Raw genomic sequence first — 17,461 nt, 5'->3', positions numbered from 1 at the left:
TTTGATAGAACTTAAAATAACGTTTAACAGTTTAGAATCGTATGGAACTATACATTTAGCAAGGATACATTCCTATCTAATTTTCTCTGTTCTTTTTACCTGTATCTACTACTATCGACTAATCAATTTATCGAATTTTATATATTCATTTTCTGCACAATGTAGGCTACAGTAGGCTCTACAATGTGCTTATCTGTGTTGTTTTTGTTGTGTGTGCGCTATCGAACCCCTCCTCGAATGAAATCCGCATAATGTAGGCTAGTTCCGAGATGTGATTTGACAGTGCTCTGAATTGAACATTCAACGACAGAGCTGTCAGTTGTGGGTAGCACGACATTAACCACTAGCTGATCGTGTTATTGTGTTCCTGCCATTCTTTAGCCAATGAAATTGTGTCTCTCTGGGACGTCGAGTACGGTGGCGGTAATGTTATGGAGTTTCCTCTGCTTCATCTTCATCGTTGAAAAACACACAGCTAGCTAGCAAAGGCCTCGCAGTAGCGAACTGTTCACAAGAAGAGAGTGTTTTGGGCATCAACGTACATTGAAAAGACGACGAACATCCATTTGCTCTGCATGAGATCATTTAAAACCATTGAAATATGGTGGTTCTCAAAATACGAGACCAGGTAAGTTACAAGTGTGCCAAAAGCTCGCTACTTAGCATAGCCTACTTCAACAGGAGGATGATTGTGCGACGGCTGTGTAGGGGATGACCCTACAGTACAGGGCTAGCAGACAACGTTTATAGTGTTAGCTACTGTAGCCTAGCTAAGTATCTAACTGAAAGGCAATGTGGTTACGCTAGCTAACTTGGTAGCCTGTCTTGTCCAGTAGCTAGCTAGCTAACTAGTTGCTCTAGTTTTAAGAAGCCAAGACCAGGTCATGTAATTGCGTGGCTACGAAGCTAAAATTAAATAAGTGGATATCTAGTTAGCAACTAATGGATAGCATAACCAGCTGGGAACTGGTAGCTAGCTAGACTTGAGCTTCCGTGCAACGTTTCAGTAGCTAGACCAGCTAGTTAGCACTGATAGCACGGGACAGTGCACAATTATTGCTAAAAAATTAACCGAATGTTACTAGTCTAGCTTGCTAACTAATAAACTGCTGAACACGAGCACTTGTAGACAGCTTTTTTTCTTCGGCCACCTTTTATAACTAGCTAGTGCCGATCACTAATGCCCACTGCACTGTCAACGCACTCTAGTCAGTTCACTAGTACTTGTGACGGATTTGTATTAGCCACCCTCACTAGTCTTAGTTGGCACTCCTGTTAATGTATTGTTACGGTCACTGAAGACTATTTTAGCTACCTTATAAGTTGTGTTTATCAGTGGTGCCATGGGGCTGTAAGATACACAAATATCAACATGAGGGTATCTATTCTATTGTGTTTTACCCTCATCTAGCCTCATCTCCATCTAATGCATGAATGATCATGTGTTCAGACTCCATGAGAGAGGCCCAGCAGTTGCCAAAGAGATGTCTCCATGGTGATGGTATTAACTATGAGGTACAGGGTCGTGCTTAAAAGGCAAATACAATTTTGTACACTGATGCAGGGCTAGACCTCAAATGAACAAAATGTAGCTTTGTGTGTGCATTGCCTTAATCTGAAAGGGCTATACAGATATTTTTAATTGAAAGACTTACGGCACAACAAGCGCTTACTTGTTACACTGAATCAGCTTTTTAAGAGTTCAAACCTCAATTTTACCCTGCAGAAATGTGTGTATCGTGAAAACCGAATGAGGCATCTTAGGGACTGAATGGATTTTTATTCAACCATTGTTTGGAGGACAGTTTTCTTAGATCAAGCTGCATTTATCCTTGTATTAGATATTTGACATGGTATTGAGCCAAGTTTGTGTAGTCTGTCATGCGTAGGGTCCTCACAGCTCTCGTAAAGGAAGCATAAATGAATGTCCATTTCCTAAGTGTATGTGTATGGATAGTGTATAATAAGTTAGGGATTTGTTGTCAATTATTACAAATGTTTGTATAGTCTTTCCGTACAGGTCTGACCAGAAGGTTAAACATAAATATAACTGGCCTAGTTTTAGTTGGCTGTATTTTTTTTTGTCTAAGCCTTGGGTCACTGTGAGCATGTGTTTCACAACACTTCAGTATGTCATTAGAAGCAAGCCTTCCGTTGGCTCAGTGCTCAATGCTTCTTTGAAATATCATAACGCTCAGCACATAACAGGCTCACAGTGTCAGTTTTACAACTGTCCTGCAAGGGAAGTAAAAAATGGCTGGCCTTATTCGGACAAGCGTAGAGGAGCATCGTCATATTAGGCTTGTGTATACCTTTTGATATTTCTGAGTTGCTGATTTAAGATGGCCAAGCATTTATTATTTCTTCTTCAGGCAGTTGCCCAGTGAATAAATCGTAAGCGATAGCTTTTCCCTTGTGTGTTTTCCTGTCAAGTCACAGGAGATGTGGAGCCGTCACTTCGAGGGCTTGGCTTAGTGGAAGGTTGCTGAAACAGCAGGAGCAACTACATTAGCTTAATTAGCTGGGCTGCTGTTCAGTGAGATATGCAGCCCTGAGGAAAACATGCCCTAGGTGGTTTGCACATTTATGTGAGTGTGTTGAAAGAAAAACAAATCCCGATCACTGTATTGAATACTACATTGATTCAAATACAATTATACGAGATTGCTTTTTTCATTCGGGAGTCAGGTGGCTGAGCGGTTAGGGAATCGGGCTAGTAATCAGAAGGTTGCTGGTTCGATTCTCTGTCATTCACCAAAAATTACGTTGTGTCCTTGTGAAAGGCACTTCACCCTACTTGCCTCGGGGGAATGTCCCTGTACTTACTGTAAGTCGCTCTGGATAAGAGCGTCTGCTAAATGACTAAATGTAAATGACTGTTAACTAACTTTCTGGCATCTTATTAGAAGTTGAATGCAGACTTAATAGTTAGATTCATGTTTTGTGGCGAGGCAGTGTTCCATCTGGCTAGATGGGGTTCCCTGCTTGCAGACTTATCATTTATGCCAGTCTCCTCTCCACCCCTTGGCAAGAGATGACAGCATGATCAGACACAAATTCTCCATGGGTGGCGTTACAGTAAAGATGCCAGAAATGACTCATAGCATGGCGTTGTGAGTTGGCATGTCCTGGAGCATCCTGGCATTGATCCTAAGGTGTCAGTATGTGAGTAGTGCAATGAGCATTAGGCTTCAGGCCTTTTGCAAGGAAATCATGATTCACCTTTATTCTAGGAAAAGGGCTCATCTTTGAGCGAGTTCCATTGTTACAGAGGAAAGGTTACACAAGGATTGTTCTCAGCGTTTTTTTTGCGGAAACGTCTGGCGAGGGCATGCAAGGACGGGAAAGGGATGGTTGCGCTTGTGAAAAGAAGCTTTTTTTTTTTTTTTGAATCATTTGACAATTGGCAGGGTGGGATGTTAAATATATGACCTAGAGCTCTCGACAGCGGTGGAGGTCTTTCAGCTATCTGTTCAAGAGTGACCTCCTTTTCCCTTTCCCCACCCCCTGTCGTGGATGCTGTAGTGACATGGGGCAGCTGGGACACAAGGTTACACCCCCGAAGAGGCAGATAATAGAACACTGTGCTAAAACGGTTCCATTTGATCAGAACTGAAGGTGAAATCCTACTCCCTCAGAGACGTTGGAGGCCGAAGTGCTTCAGGGATGTTCTCGCACCCTGAAGAGTAGGAATTCAGCTTTCTCCATCCTGACGAGTCGGATAAGTCGTGTGCTGGAGGGTAGTTCATCAGCAGGAGGTCCGCGTGGCCTCTGCTCTGTCAGGAGTCTGCAGACTGCTCTGCAGTGAGCTAGCACAGACCACAGATTTGGCCCAGTGTTTCTGCTTCCCTTCACGTGGCAAAGTGCGTTTTTTGTTTTGTGCAAAGAACAGCGTGTGTACTGACCAGCCTGCTACCATTCAGATATTGTACTCCGTTGCTTCTCCCTTCCAGCCTGCTCTGCTGAAAGCCATCTTCAATGTGGACCCAGATGAAGTGCGCTCTCTCATATTTAAGAAGGAAGACGTCAATGTTCAGGTAAACCCAACAGGGACGAGCTCATCTTCCCCTGACACCCCCTCCTCTAATCTGCTCCGTTACTCGACTACCTTCCTAATGGTTGCAACATTTTAACGATAAGATCTTGTGGTTAACCAATGGATAGCATCACAAACGCCCCATGTAAGACTTTATTCCTATCGCAGGATCTTTAAGAATAGTGTTGAGGAAACAGCTGCAGTGGGCTTCTCTAATCCCCCCCCTCCCTCCAAACCATTACAGGACAATGAGAAGCGGACCCCTCTGCACGCAGCAGCCTATCTTGGAGATGCAGAAATCATAGAGCTGCTGATTCTGTCTGGTAAGTTGTTGTTCATGAAAGGGGCTCATTAGAAGTTTGGTGACCGATTTTTCAGAGGTCTGCTCTAATGCAACATCCGTGGAATGTCAAGTTTGCATTAGGGCATGTCTTTTTGCGACATCATTTTTTTGTGTGGAAATGGACCCCAAATAATTAGTGAAGATGTTTTTTTTTTTTTTGTCCTATAGGTGATATCTTCTTTTGTATCATTTTTTTCCCCTCATTAATCTCTGTTGGAGACTCGTTAATGTGTACCCTGATGGTAGATATAAAGGAACAGTACTCGCAGTGCTTTCTGGATGTCCGTGTCTTGAAATAGCCCCATAAGTGTGTTTGTACACTCGCACTCTTTTGATATGTTGCATTATCGAGTGACATGACTCATAAGCCTGCCAGAGACTGAGGGGCTCTAATGGACCGTGTGTTCCCTCTCTTCAAGGAGCCCGTGTAAATGCCAAAGACAACAAGTGGCTCACCCCTCTCCACCGGGCGGTGGCGTCGTGCAGCGAGGTACATGGGATGGTCTCTGTCAGTCCCTCTTGCTCTGTCTTCTCGCTCTCTCTTCTGCACTCTCCGTTCTGTCTCTTTTGCACTCTCCGTTTGCTCTTCGACCATCTCCAGTCTCTCTCGCCTCTCCACCCTCTTCCTCTCCCCTCTCTCCGTTCCTGCACCCGCCTGCGTGCGTCTCATGGCCGCGCTGCTCACCGCGCGCCCCCGTCCTCTCCCCCAGGAGGCGGTCCAGGTGCTGCTGAAACACTCGGCGGACGTCAACGCCCGGGACAAGAACTGGCAGACGCCGCTCCACATCGCCGCCGCCAACAAGGCCGTCCGCTGCGCCGAGGCCCTGGTGCCCCTGCTCAGCAACGTCAACGTGTCGGACCGGGCCGGGCGCACCCCGCTGCACCACGCCGCCTTCAGCGGCCACCTGGAGGTCAGTCTGGGCCTGCCCCGCCCCCCACACGCCCACACGAGCGCACTAGACCTGAGGGTTAGATGTCATTGAAAATGGAGCGGAAAAAAATCGAAATAAACACAGGACCTCAATAGATCGTCCATAGGGGCCAAGACGGTACCTTTTGTTATTTATCGCGGGCCGTGTTTGTGTTGAACCACGCGCTGGTTTGCGTTGGGTAGCGCGTCCTCTCACCATGACCCTATGCTGCTCTGTTGGTTTCCTATTGGATGCGTCTGTGGCCGTCATGTGTCTGACCCTGCGTTTTTACGCCCCGCCATCAGATGGTCAGGATCCTGCTGTCCCGAGGAGCCAACATCAACGCGTTCGACAAGAAGGACCGTCGTGCGATCCACTGGGCTGCCTACATGGGTAACCACCACACACGCGTACATCCAGCCCGTACATTTTGTTCGCCTCTCCCCTCTCCCAATGAGAGGGAATAATGGGCCTTTTGTGTTCTTATCAACTTTGCGTCTTTGCTGTGCACGTCGAGAGTCAGGTGTACTGTGTAAATGTCCTTCGATCTTTATGTGATTGTTGTAACTTATCTGCCCCTCTGCATGCCTTGGTTATCTTTTTAACACAGGTTAAAAAGATAACGAGCTGACATTCCCCCCCCCTCTTTATCTTTCTCACTCTTCGACCTCTCTCTCTTTCTTCGGCGGTTCGCAGGGCACATCGAGGTGGTGAAGCTACTGGCGTCCCACGGCGCCGAGGTGGCCTGTAAGGATAAGAAGGCCTACACGCCCCTGCACGCCGCCGCGTCCAGCGGGATGATCAGCGTGGTGAAATACCTCCTGGACCTGGGCTCCGACGTGAGTCTCTGTTATATGCTGTTCATAAGAGCGTTCGCTTGCATAGGATTGGGATTGTTATCTGTGGAAATCAAGCTTCGGAGCCATATAGTATTTAGGTTAGACTGCTCGGAAACGGTTGAGAGGAGCAAGAATTCCAGTGTAGCTGTAAATGGCAGATAAACTTGCAACTTGAGTTCAGCCCGCTGCGTTCCTATTGAGCGGCCTGCTATTGACCGACGGGCCCCTCTTACTGTATTAGACTGCATCAACTGGACTAAAACAGCACTGAAGCCCTAATGGGATAAGGAATGATTTCCTGCATTATGGATGCAGAGGGAGTGAGGCAGCTAAGGGCTCTGGACAGTCAGTTCTGTCAGCTCAGGCTGTCTATAATGTCTATAATCTATAATAACCCATGACAATGGAGACACTGCTAATCTGACCCCCGCCATCACTCCCTTGCTCCCACCCCCTCCATCCCTCCCTCTTCAACCACTCTCCATCCCTCCCTCCCTCTAACCCCCTCCATCCCTCCCTCTCAACCCCTCCATCCATACCTCCCTCCCTCTCAACCCATCCATCCCTCCCTCTCTCTCACCCCCTCCCTCCCTCCCTGCCCCTCCATCCATACCTCCCTCCCTCTCAACCCCTCCATCCATCCCTCCCTCTCTCTCACCCCCTCCCTCCCTCCCTCTCAACCCCTCCCTCCCTCTCCGTGTCCAGATCAACGAGCCCAACGCCTATGGCAACACCCCTCTGCACGTGGCGTGCTACAACGGGCAGGACGTGGTGGTGAACGAGCTGATCGAGTGCGGCGCCAACGTCAACCAGGTGAACGAGAAGGGCTTCGCCCCGCTCCACTTCACCGCCGCCTCGCGCCACGGGGCGCTGTGCCTGGAGCTGCTGGTGGGCAACGGCGCCGACGTCAACATCAAAGTGAGGCCCGCGTTACACACCGCTCTAGTCGACACCATGCCTGTGATATCATCCACCCCTGGATCTCTGTCGAGCTCCGGGGAGTCTGGTTGTAGCCGTCCTCTGCCCCGCAGAGCCCAGACTGAGCGTGTCCCCCTCGCCCCTCTGACCCACAGAGTAAAGACGGAAAGACCCCCCTCCACATGACGGCCATCCACGGGCGCTTCTCCCGCTCCCAAGCGGTCATCCAGAACGGTGAGGCCCTGTGCAGGGCAAAAGCACCCCCCAGACTCGGGTGGCTTCTTTAGTGAGGCAGGTCTTCAACAGACATCAGACAGAAACCGGTTTCCACCTCCGAAATAGAAACCACCTCAGCATGTTCTACTCCTAGCACCCTTTAGAGCCTTTAATACCATTACATCTGGGGGGGGGGGGGGGGGGGGAGATGAGATCAACGTGGATGCCCCAGTTGTGACCCTGTTCTGTGTACATGCATATTTATACAAGGTTACATGAATAATACTGACCCATACTGACCTTATGACTGATTGATTGCATATTTCATGTAAAAATGATATGAAAAATATCACAGAACAAGCATAGATCGAACATCCACTTTAATGAAGCGTGTTCAGTCCTCCGTCTGCGCGTCACATGGGCACACTGCGTGTCGGTGCACGGCACCTCCACGTACGACAACCATCTCCGGACCCCAGTCCGCGTCCGGGAGAGTGATGGCGGGCTCTGTTGCGTTACTTTGGCAGGCGCCGAGATCGACTGCGAAGACAAGAACGGAAACACGCCGCTGCACATCGCCGCTCGCTACGGCCACGAGCTGCTCATCAACACCCTCATCACCAACGGAGCCGACACGGCAAAGTAAGCCAGCACACGGCCCCCCTGGGGGTCACATGACCTGCACCTTCGTCGAATGGCCTCGTGTAATCACGGGTTTAGCCCGATGAGCTGCCATCTCATTACGACATGCGGGTGGAGTGCAAAGGATGCTGGGTAAACGCGACGGGAATAACAGTCTGTGATTTGTTACCCGTTTGCAGACGAGGAGTCCACGGAATGTTCCCACTGCACCTGGCTGCCCTCAGTGGATTCTCCGACTGCTGCCGGAAGCTTCTCTCTTCAGGTTGGCAATCTGGGACGGCGTGTTCCTGGCCTGCATGTTCCCGCCTCAAATAACATGTTCATTTTATTCAAGCTGTTTACTACGCTCCTTAACCCTGTAAGACGCGATGTAAATTTTTTTTTTCCAACATCACCTTTAGCTCTCCAAAAAACACATTTGCAAATAAGATTTTTTTGGGAACGACCACATTTTCATAACCAATGGGTCCTATTGTCTTGCCTTGCAATGCTATTGGATAAATTTGGTCTTACAAAAAAAGAAATGAGCAATTAAAGAGCTAAAGGTGACGTTGTAATTTTACAGCAAGGGGTCCAGGGCTAAATAGGAGGCCTTTGGTGTTATTAATTCCACTTTTAAGGATATTAAAGGTTATCAGGTCAGGGATTAACAGATACTTTGTGTGTGTGGATGTTGCCTGAACTTGATAATGGCCGGGTTTCCCAGATTGGTTAAGAAGCTCTTAACGCTAAGAGCTTCTTAGGAGCGTTCTAAGAGCATTCTAGAGCGTTCTTAGAACGCTCTTAAGAAGCTCTTAGCGTTACGAGCTTCTTAACGAATCTGGGAAACCCGGCCAATGTCAGTGTAGTTGTAGCAGAGACTCCTAACTGGAAACCTTCTATGAACCCAGACCAGGAGGGTCGTGTCGCGCTCATAATCTGTTCCTCTGACGCAGGCTTTGATATAGACACCCCTGACGACTTTGGAAGGACCTGTTTACATGCTGCAGCAGCTGGAGGGTGAGCAGAAGAGCCCCATCTCTCCTTGTCACACCACCTCCTCTGTGCCTTCCTGGTCTGGGGAGCTCCTGACTTATCTGCTGTCCTACACCACCTGATTGCTAATTGTCATTTTATAACCCCCCCCCCCCCCCAGGAACCTGGAATGTCTGAATTTGCTGCTCAACACCGGGGCAGACTTCAACAGAAAAGACAGCTTTGGAAGGTGCGGAACATCACACCCCCTCACCTCCATCTGCATCGAGCGTTTAAAATAATGCGACAAACCGGGGGTGTAGGCGTGCTTTCAAATATGGGTGGGGCGACTGTTTGGGTGCAGCCATTAAATGTAATTTACTTCATAATAAGCGACTGGACAGATTTGCCGTTGTCCCACTTCCGTATAATGAAACCTGTGCCTCTGTGACAAACGCACCCGAGTGTCCTCAAATGGTCTTAGCGGCGGCGCGAGGTCTCACCGTGTTCCCTCGTCCTCCAGGACCCCACTGCACTACGCTGCCGCTAACTGTAACTACCAGTGCCTGTTTGCCTTGGTGGGCTCCGGGGCCAGCGTCAACGACCTGGACGAGAGGGGATGCTCGCCGCTCCACTACGCCGCTGCCTCGGACACAGACGGAAAGTATGAGTTTGGGGGGGGGGGGGGGGGGTATTTACATTTAGTCATTTAGCAGACGCTCTTACCCAGAGCGACTTACAGTAAGTAAGTCGCAAGTAGGGTGAAGTGCCTTGCCCAACACAACGTCATTTGGCACGGCCGGGAATCAAACCAACAACCTTCTGATTAATAGCCTGACTCCCTAACCACTCAGCCATCTGACCCCCACATTTTGTCCATTTACTTGTCTTCCATGTGTGTGTGTGTGGGGGGGGGGGGTTCTGTATTTTCCACAGTCAACACATGTGTCATGGCAGAGGGCTAAGTCTTTGTTGTTGTTGGCTGGTTTCACAGGTGCCTGGAATACCTGCTGCGAAACGATGCAAACCCTGGGATCCGGGACAGTCAGGGCTACAACGCCGTCCATTACGCCTCGGCGTACGGACACCGCCTCTGCCTGGAGCTGGTGAGACGCACCACGACACTGCGGGGGTGGCGGGAGAGGCCAGGGGACAGCCGCTCCGTCCCAACACATTTGTTGTTTGTTGACACTGGTGAATAGGGTCACGTGGTCGGGGGGTGCGACCGGGGGTTAATGTGGCGTGTGGCTTTTCTTTGCAGATCGCGAGTGAAACGCCTCTGGATGTGGTGAGTGCAGACCGAAAGCGGTCATTCTTCCTCTTACCACAGTGTTGTTTCGTCGTTGCCGTGTTCCATTCACTCTTTTAGCCTGTGTTGCGTATAGAAACAAACACATTCTTGCATGTCAGGTGTTACCTATTTTCTGAGATTAGGAAGATGACTCCTCCCACCTCTGCTCCTCAGCTAATGGAAACGTCGGGGACAGATATCCTGAATGACTCTGACGTCCGAGCCCCTATTAGCCCGCTGCACCTAGCTGTGAGTACTGCTGGAAGATTGTTCTTCAGATAGATGGACTTGTCTGTTTTGTATATACATGACCACACAAGTGTACATTTATTACATATTTAAAAAAAACGCGAAACGGTTATAGGCTTTACCAAAAATAAAACGTGTTCAGTTTTCTGTCCGTGTGTCATAGTTTGGTCCTTGTTTGTGTTCAGGCGTACCACGGCCACCACCACGCTATGGAGGTGCTGGTGCAGTCGCTGCTGGACCTGGACGTGAGGAACGGCCAGGGGCGCACGCCTCTGGACCTGGCCGCCTTCAAGGGCCACGTCGAGTGCGTGGACGTCCTCATCAACCAGGGGGCCTCCATCCTTGTGAAGGACTTCACCCTGAAGAGGACCCCCATCCATGCTGCAGGTAGACCCCCTCCAGAGCTTAGCAGGCTGGCCGGCTAGGAGGATCCCCCCCCCCCCAAGATCCCATCTCAGTGGGGGCGTACTCCCCCATGTCCCCCTGCTCCTGAGGTTTGGCGCCGAGGCAGTAGTTAAGCCATCCTGTGCTCAACATGTGCCCTCTCTCCCCCGCCTCCTTCAGCCACCAACGGCCACTCTGAGTGTTTACGCCTGCTGATCGGAAACGCCGACCACCAGAGCGCCGTGGACATCCAGGATGGCAACGGACAGTAAGGGAGGCCTTCTGATCAGGGACACTAAAATATATATATTTTTCTTGTTTACGTTGTTCACTATTGTTTTCCTGTCGTCCTCAGAACCCCTCTAATGCTGGCGGTGCTGAGTGGGCACACCGACTGCGTGTACTCGCTGCTCAATAAGGGAGCCAACGTCGAAGCCAAAGACAAGTGGGGGAGGACCGCTCTGCACAGGGGGGTGAGGAGGAGGTCTCGCTGGTCATGCACACACACAAACGCATAGTAGAAGTCCATCAGAAAATGCCCTCCAACAACCACACATCTGAGTGTGAATCTTTTATTTGTAGATTTTCAATCTGGTTGGACTTGTTTTTCTAGTGTACATGGCTTGACTTAATTGAAGTCAATTACATTATTTTAAGAAATCTTATGTAGTGAAATGCTATTACTGCCGTGCCAGCAAAATGTACTTGTCTTCAGCATAAGCAAGCTCATTACCTAAAAAAATTTTTTTACTTTGCAATGTGGTGTGTATTCAGCTCAATGACCCGGCGTATGTGTGTGTCCAGGCGGTGACGGGCCACGAGGAGTGCGTGGAGGCCCTGCTGCAGCACAGCGCCAGCTTCCTGATGCGGGACTGTAAGGGGCGCACCCCTGTCCACCTGGCGGCGGCCTGCGGCCACATCGGGGTGCTGGGGGGGCTCCTGCACGCCGCCCAGAGCGTGGAGACCCTCCCCGTCATCACCGACAACCAGGGCTACACGCCTCTGCACTGGGCCTGCTACAACGGTAGGAGCTGGGCGGACCGCCACGGCAGCTTGCCGGATAAGCGCGTATATCATGTAGGCTTGAGGCCTCGCCGCCTCAAGGGGTTCAAATCCGGCCTTGGCCGTTTGTGGCGTGTTTTCCCCTCACTCTCTGTCTCTCTCCCTACCTTTCCTGTCACACTTCACTTACAAACTATCCAATAAAGTATGAAAAATGCAACACAAAATAAAGCCCCTGTCCAGGAACTGTCCCGTCGTGTTCAAACTCCACAGTGGGTTTTGTCGCCCTCGCTTCACAGCAGCCGTCCACGTGCAATGTCGTTCACACCGTGACGTGAGAAGAGCATCCGTCTGCTCTGGGGAGTGTGCCTGGGGTTCACGCGAGCATGTGTCTTCTCCGCAGGCCACGACACGTGTGTGGAGGTGCTGCTGGAGCAGGAGATATTCCAGAAGACGGAGGGCAACACATTCAGTCCCCTCCACTGTGCCGTGTAAGAGCCCTGCTCCGAGCAGCCGTGCGCTTCCCTCGGTGTCTGGTGGGGGTGGATGCTAACGGGGATTGCGCAAAGGCTAATGGCGATGTCTGGGTTTTCCGGCGAGGCTAACTGCACGTCTCCTTTTCTCCTCCAGGATTAACGACAATGAAGGAGCAGCCGAGATGCTAATTGACACTCTGGGTCCTGCCATTGTCAACTCTGCCGACACGAAAAAAAGGTAGATAAATATTCCACTGTTCAACGCTGCGCACAGGGTCAGAGTAGACACTGGGGTAGTAGAACCAGACATGGCCACTTGTGGAACGGCAGAGTTGTACCTTGTTGACAGAGCTTACGAAGTGTAGACGACAGGAAGTGACTGTTGTCTCTGCCGTTGCGCGCGGGACCAGGACCCCCCTGCATGCGGCCGCCTTCACCGACCACGTGGAGTGTCTCCAGCTGCTGCTGAGCCACAACGCCCAAGTCAACAGCGTCGACGCGTCGGGCAAGACCCCGCTCATGATGGCCGCCGAGAACGGCCAGACCAACGCCGTCGGTACGGGCCTCCCGCCTCGCCCACTGGAAGGGTGACTTTGTAAAACCTGTTTCTGAGGTGCAGGTTTGTAACAGAGGATTAATTACTGGGTTTTATTGGGGGGGGTTTCCTTTTGCAGAGGTGTTGGTAAGCAGTGCAAAAGCAGACCTCACCCTGCAGGATGCCGTCAAGAACACTGCCTTGCACCTCGCCTGCAGTAAGGTGAGCAACGTTGACTTTTAACTAGTGCTGTCAGTCAAACACGTTATTAACGGCGTTAACGCAAACCCATTTTAACGGCGTTAATTTTTTTTTGCGTGAGATTAATGTTCTTTTTGGCCTAGCAAACTGTATTTTTTTTCACATGCTGTTGCGACGACTACTGACGTTAGAAAAACTACAACACCACACCGGATCTAGCTAGACCGGAAACAAAACAGGCACACTCTTTAGCCGGCTCGCAAGCCGGCTAAAGAGTGTGTGCGGCGTGTTGAGAGGATAGTGAGCGCGAGATGCCAAAATGGATGCCAATAAGATTCCGAATGGAAAGGTTATTTTTAAAAAGTTGACAAATGGTTCCATTGACAAGACCAAATAGATCTGTGTGTTTTGTTGTTGTGAACTGAGCTATCATCGCAGCACGTCCAGTTACCACTTGATGGCCAAGCACACAGCTGATGCGAATTCTCCGCCCCCTCGTCAAAGCCAGGCAATGTTGTTTTCAATTAAAAAAAACATTTGCACTAACTAAGCAATCCAATCCACTTTTCAATGTTGAGAAGAGCATTAAAATAAAAAAATATTATGGTACAAAAATAAATCAAGGGACATTTAGAGCAGATAAAAATGTGCGATTAATCGCGAGTTAACGATGACATTAATGCGATTAAATATTTTAATCGTTTGACTGCACTACTTTTAACATGATATTCGTTTGGCAGACTCCTCCAAGCGACATATAGAAAACGGGAAGGCACATTTTGTGTTCCTGCGCCTTCATGGTCTCCTCCTTAGACACGCGTGTCACAATCCATGCCACAGACGTGCGGTGCTCTTCTGACAGCAGTTTCAGCATCTTGAATTAGTCTGATGTGTGTCACTCACCTTTCAAAGGGGCATGAAACCAGTGCCTTGTTGATATTGGAGAAGATCTCCGACAGGAACCTCATCAACTCGACGAACGCAGCCTTACAGACGTGCGTATCTTTTTCCCTTTGTCACGTTGGTCACCTGGCTTTTTAATGCCTAATGTCAGTTACCTTCAAGGAATTAAGTGGTAGCAGCTTGTTCCAAGTATAACATCTATTAAATGTACACATGTACCCATTCTAAATGTGTTTATTTTTTGGGTCAGGCCCTTGCATGTGGCAGCTCGAAATGGTTTGACTGTGGTCGTGCAGGAGCTGCTAGCTAAGGGTGCCAGCGTGCTGGCTGTGGATGAGAATGGTAAGTTCCAGGATTACAGCTGGCACTGTACGACGAGTTTGAAATCTCTGTGTAATACGGATGCTCGGGCCCAAGCCAAGGATGCAGCTGCAGCCACGGAGCTGAGCGTACAAACGGCAAAACCAGTAAGCACGTGATCGTGTGACTCTCCAGCCTGCTCTGACCTCTTGCTGTTGCCCCGCCCCCCAGGTTACACCCCTGCCTTGGCTTGCGCCCCCAACAAAGACGTGGCTGACTGCCTGGCCCTCATCCTGGCCACCATGATGCCCGTGTCCCCCTGCACCCCAACGCCCAGCCTGCCCTTCAGTGCCATTAACCACTACACCACCACCAGCCCCTCCAAGAGCGTGACATTCGACAGCCTGCCCGTGCTCCGCGCCGACCACAGCTCCTACTGCAGCTTCAACAACATCGGCCGCCACGACGGCTTCTACAAGGACGAGGAGCTCAATGACTCCGACTCTGAAACGTACTGACGACGGGGCGGCACCGTGGGAAGAGGCCCACACGCGCGCACTCTCACACGCATACAAACACACACACACACACGCCGTGTCTTAAATCACCACAGCCAGCTTGGGAAGGCAGAGGAGGTGAGAAGCTGCACAGGAGCCTTAAAGAGACCCAGATGGACGGAGGGAGGGAGGAGCTGCATCAGGCTGGCCCATACTCATCCTGACCTCACCCAGTCCCAGGTGCCCTTCCAGCAGGTACTAGATCTGAGTAACTGCTGCTTTACTAGCCTGCTAGGTCTTCAACAGGAGAAGTGGTGTGGTGTGGGGAGGGGGCAAGCAACAATCTTATACGGCAATAACATGTAGTGGAAGGATAGTAGCACTTCACTAAAGAGACAGGGACCAAAAGATTCAGAAGCATTGTAAACCTAATTTGACTAGACAGTGGATCAAGCATTTTTGGTTGATCTGAAAACGATATCTAGGTTTCATAATTCCGATTTTAGTGGGGAGTTCTAACTGAAGTTTTCGCACACGAAGAACACACTAAGACTCAGTCTGTAATACAAGTGGGGGGGGGGGTCATTTATTTTTTAAGAACAACATTTTAATCGACTCATTCATGTCTTAAACTCCTTAGACTGGAGAGTTAAAAAATAAATAAATAAAAGATCATAGTATTTGCTGATATGAGTAGTTTAAACAGATTTTGAGTGTGTGCAGCAGGTCTTTTTAAGTTGATGAACGTGACATTTGTAAACTGTCCATTGCCACCTAGTCTTTTAGAAATAAGTTATTCATGTATTCTTTTCTGTTCTATTTATGTCATTCATTTTGTGCCTTCATTAGTGACTGAGACGACAAGTGTAGGGGCAGCTCTAAGACTAGAACAATGATGCACACTACAGTAAGTACTACAACATTGTGAAAAGCACTGATACTATATTAAGAAATATAAGGCTACGCTTGCCTTACTTTGAGAGGAGAAACACTGTAAACCAATGGTAGGACAGCTTTTGATTTTCATTAGTTGGAAAAAAAATCATTTTCTTTTGATCATATATTAATCAATGTATTTTGACAGGTTTTGCTTGCTTTAACTTCGGAAAATGAAACCACTCAATCCTTTGTGATTGCCTCTTTAAAAACGGCTCTTCTTGGTCTCTAAAGATTGTTTGAACTGGAAATATGTACAATATGGCCAGCTTTGTCAAAAATACAACAAGAGGTTGCTCGAACCTTTTTTTTCCATTTAGAAGGATGAAACTAGCATGTACATATGAAATTGTAACTGTGAATTCGATACATCCATGAATTCTTTCTGTACCTGAGATTGCTGTATATTTTATGAGTAATAAAATAAATAAATGAGTTATTTAATACTGAACTGAGAATGGCCTGTTTTTTTGCTTTGTTTTACAGTACATAAACCAGGTTGATTTAATGAATCTACAATAGTGGTAGGCATACACTACAAACAGGAACGTGGAAAAGTGATTATAATAAATTACAAACGATGGTACTGTGGGTACGGTTCTACATTTATTGTTTTAACTGCACCACGGGTAATCCTTTGATGCCATTGCTATCAGCCTAATTTAAATAGCTGTGGTCCTGTGAAAAAATGAAATAAGCCAGAATGGTAAATTGGGTGAAACGATGCTCTCAGCTCACGATTCGATACGTATTACGATACTGGGTGTACAATACCATTTTTTTATTAAACAAATTCAGTTAACAGATTTATTTCCAAAACATTTAACATTTTCAATCATTTTCTTTGTTGTACATACAATTTAGTTAACTCAGTTCAAGCATTTCTGTGAATGCAATGAATGCACACATGAAGCAGGTGCAGAGTAGGTCGCGTGCTGGTAGCTCAACCAATAGGATCAAACGGACGTCATATTGTAAAAATATTGCCATAACTCTACGATACATATTGTACAATTTTTGTATTGCGATAAATTGTTCCACGATATATTGTTACACCCCTACTATTTTATTGAATGTCTAATTCAAAAACAGATTATTTTAGTTTTTTTTTGGCCAGTGCTAGTACAATCTGATTTGATTATTTGATATAATAATGATATAATAGATATTTGCAAAGGGTTTTGGGGGATTTTGAATGTAAGTGACTAAATGATTAAATGTAAGTGCGTAAGCGTCCAACTGTTTCCGATTACAGATTTGAAATGTACCAAGTATGGCCTCCTATTATCATACGTGGTTGATGAGGGAAAGGAATCTTAAAAAAATGCTGTTGATTCGCAAATAGACCATTAGAGATATTGAATAGTAAATGCTAGTATGCTTCTATGGTTCCCTGGCAACCTACATAAAGCACATGCTGTAGGCTACGTCAATCCTCCAACTGCTGTTGAATGACCACATTATTACTGCAGCATTTGTATAACCTATTTGAGTAATGTCACCTTTTCCTGTGTGGTTTATTTCAATTAGCAGGCAGATGAGGGGCCAGTAAAAGGGAGGGAGTGATGTATAACATGATTGTATAAAAGCCAAACAATGCCATAAAGGCTCTGAAGCACAGAAGATTACATACTTTTTTACATTCACATTAACAGAAGAACGATATGTGAGATGATGCATTTGATTAGGTGTCAAATATATGAATGTTGTGACAATTCTTTTTACCCGTACGCTGGTTGTTGGTGTCCTGCTAATGGGTGTGTTTTGTTTTTATTTTGTTTTAATGGATTTTTCATACTAGGATGAGACTGATTTCCCAGACAGCAGC

At 48.0% G+C, this 17,461-nt stretch overlaps 1 protein-coding gene across 1 annotated transcript; it reads left to right on the top strand.

Annotated features, from left to right (window-relative positions):
• Positions 1-467: 467 nt before the first annotated feature.
• ankrd28b (ankyrin repeat domain 28b) lies at positions 468-16,077 on the top strand. The gene is made up of 28 exons (XM_067237442.1): positions 468-628; positions 3,954-4,037; positions 4,281-4,359; positions 4,799-4,869; positions 5,090-5,290; positions 5,596-5,683; positions 5,987-6,129; positions 6,835-7,047; positions 7,203-7,281; positions 7,791-7,905; positions 8,085-8,167; positions 8,841-8,904; positions 9,041-9,109; positions 9,383-9,523; positions 9,854-9,965; positions 10,121-10,147; positions 10,325-10,399; positions 10,585-10,786; positions 10,964-11,051; positions 11,139-11,256; positions 11,588-11,807; positions 12,189-12,276; positions 12,416-12,499; positions 12,672-12,817; positions 12,936-13,018; positions 13,910-13,992; positions 14,151-14,242; positions 14,432-16,077. The coding sequence occupies exons 1-28, from the start codon at positions 602-604 to the stop codon at positions 14,716-14,718; spliced, it is 3,162 nt and encodes a 1,053-aa protein (XP_067093543.1). The 5' UTR covers positions 468-601; the 3' UTR covers positions 14,719-16,077.
• The last annotated feature ends 1,384 nt before the right edge of the window (positions 16,078-17,461 follow it).

This window comes from Osmerus mordax, chromosome 6 (genome assembly GCF_038355195.1).
Source record: "Osmerus mordax isolate fOsmMor3 chromosome 6, fOsmMor3.pri, whole genome shotgun sequence".
NCBI classification, from domain to species: Eukaryota; Metazoa; Chordata; class Actinopteri; order Osmeriformes; family Osmeridae; genus Osmerus; species Osmerus mordax.
Note: the sequence above shows the minus strand (reverse complement) of the source record. Positions and strands in the feature narration are given on the sequence as shown.

Excerpts from the sequence above, each read along its gene's own strand:
- ankrd28b (XM_067237442.1), top strand. The coding sequence starts at position 602 with ATGGTGGTTCTCAAAATACGAGACCAG. Across the intron at positions 5,291-5,595 it reads CCTTCAGCGGCCACCTGGAG|ATGGTCAGGATCCTGCTGTC; the intron begins GTCAGTCTGGGC and ends CCCCGCCATCAG. Across the intron at positions 13,019-13,909 it reads TGCACCTCGCCTGCAGTAAG|GGGCATGAAACCAGTGCCTT; the intron begins GTGAGCAACGTT and ends CACCTTTCAAAG.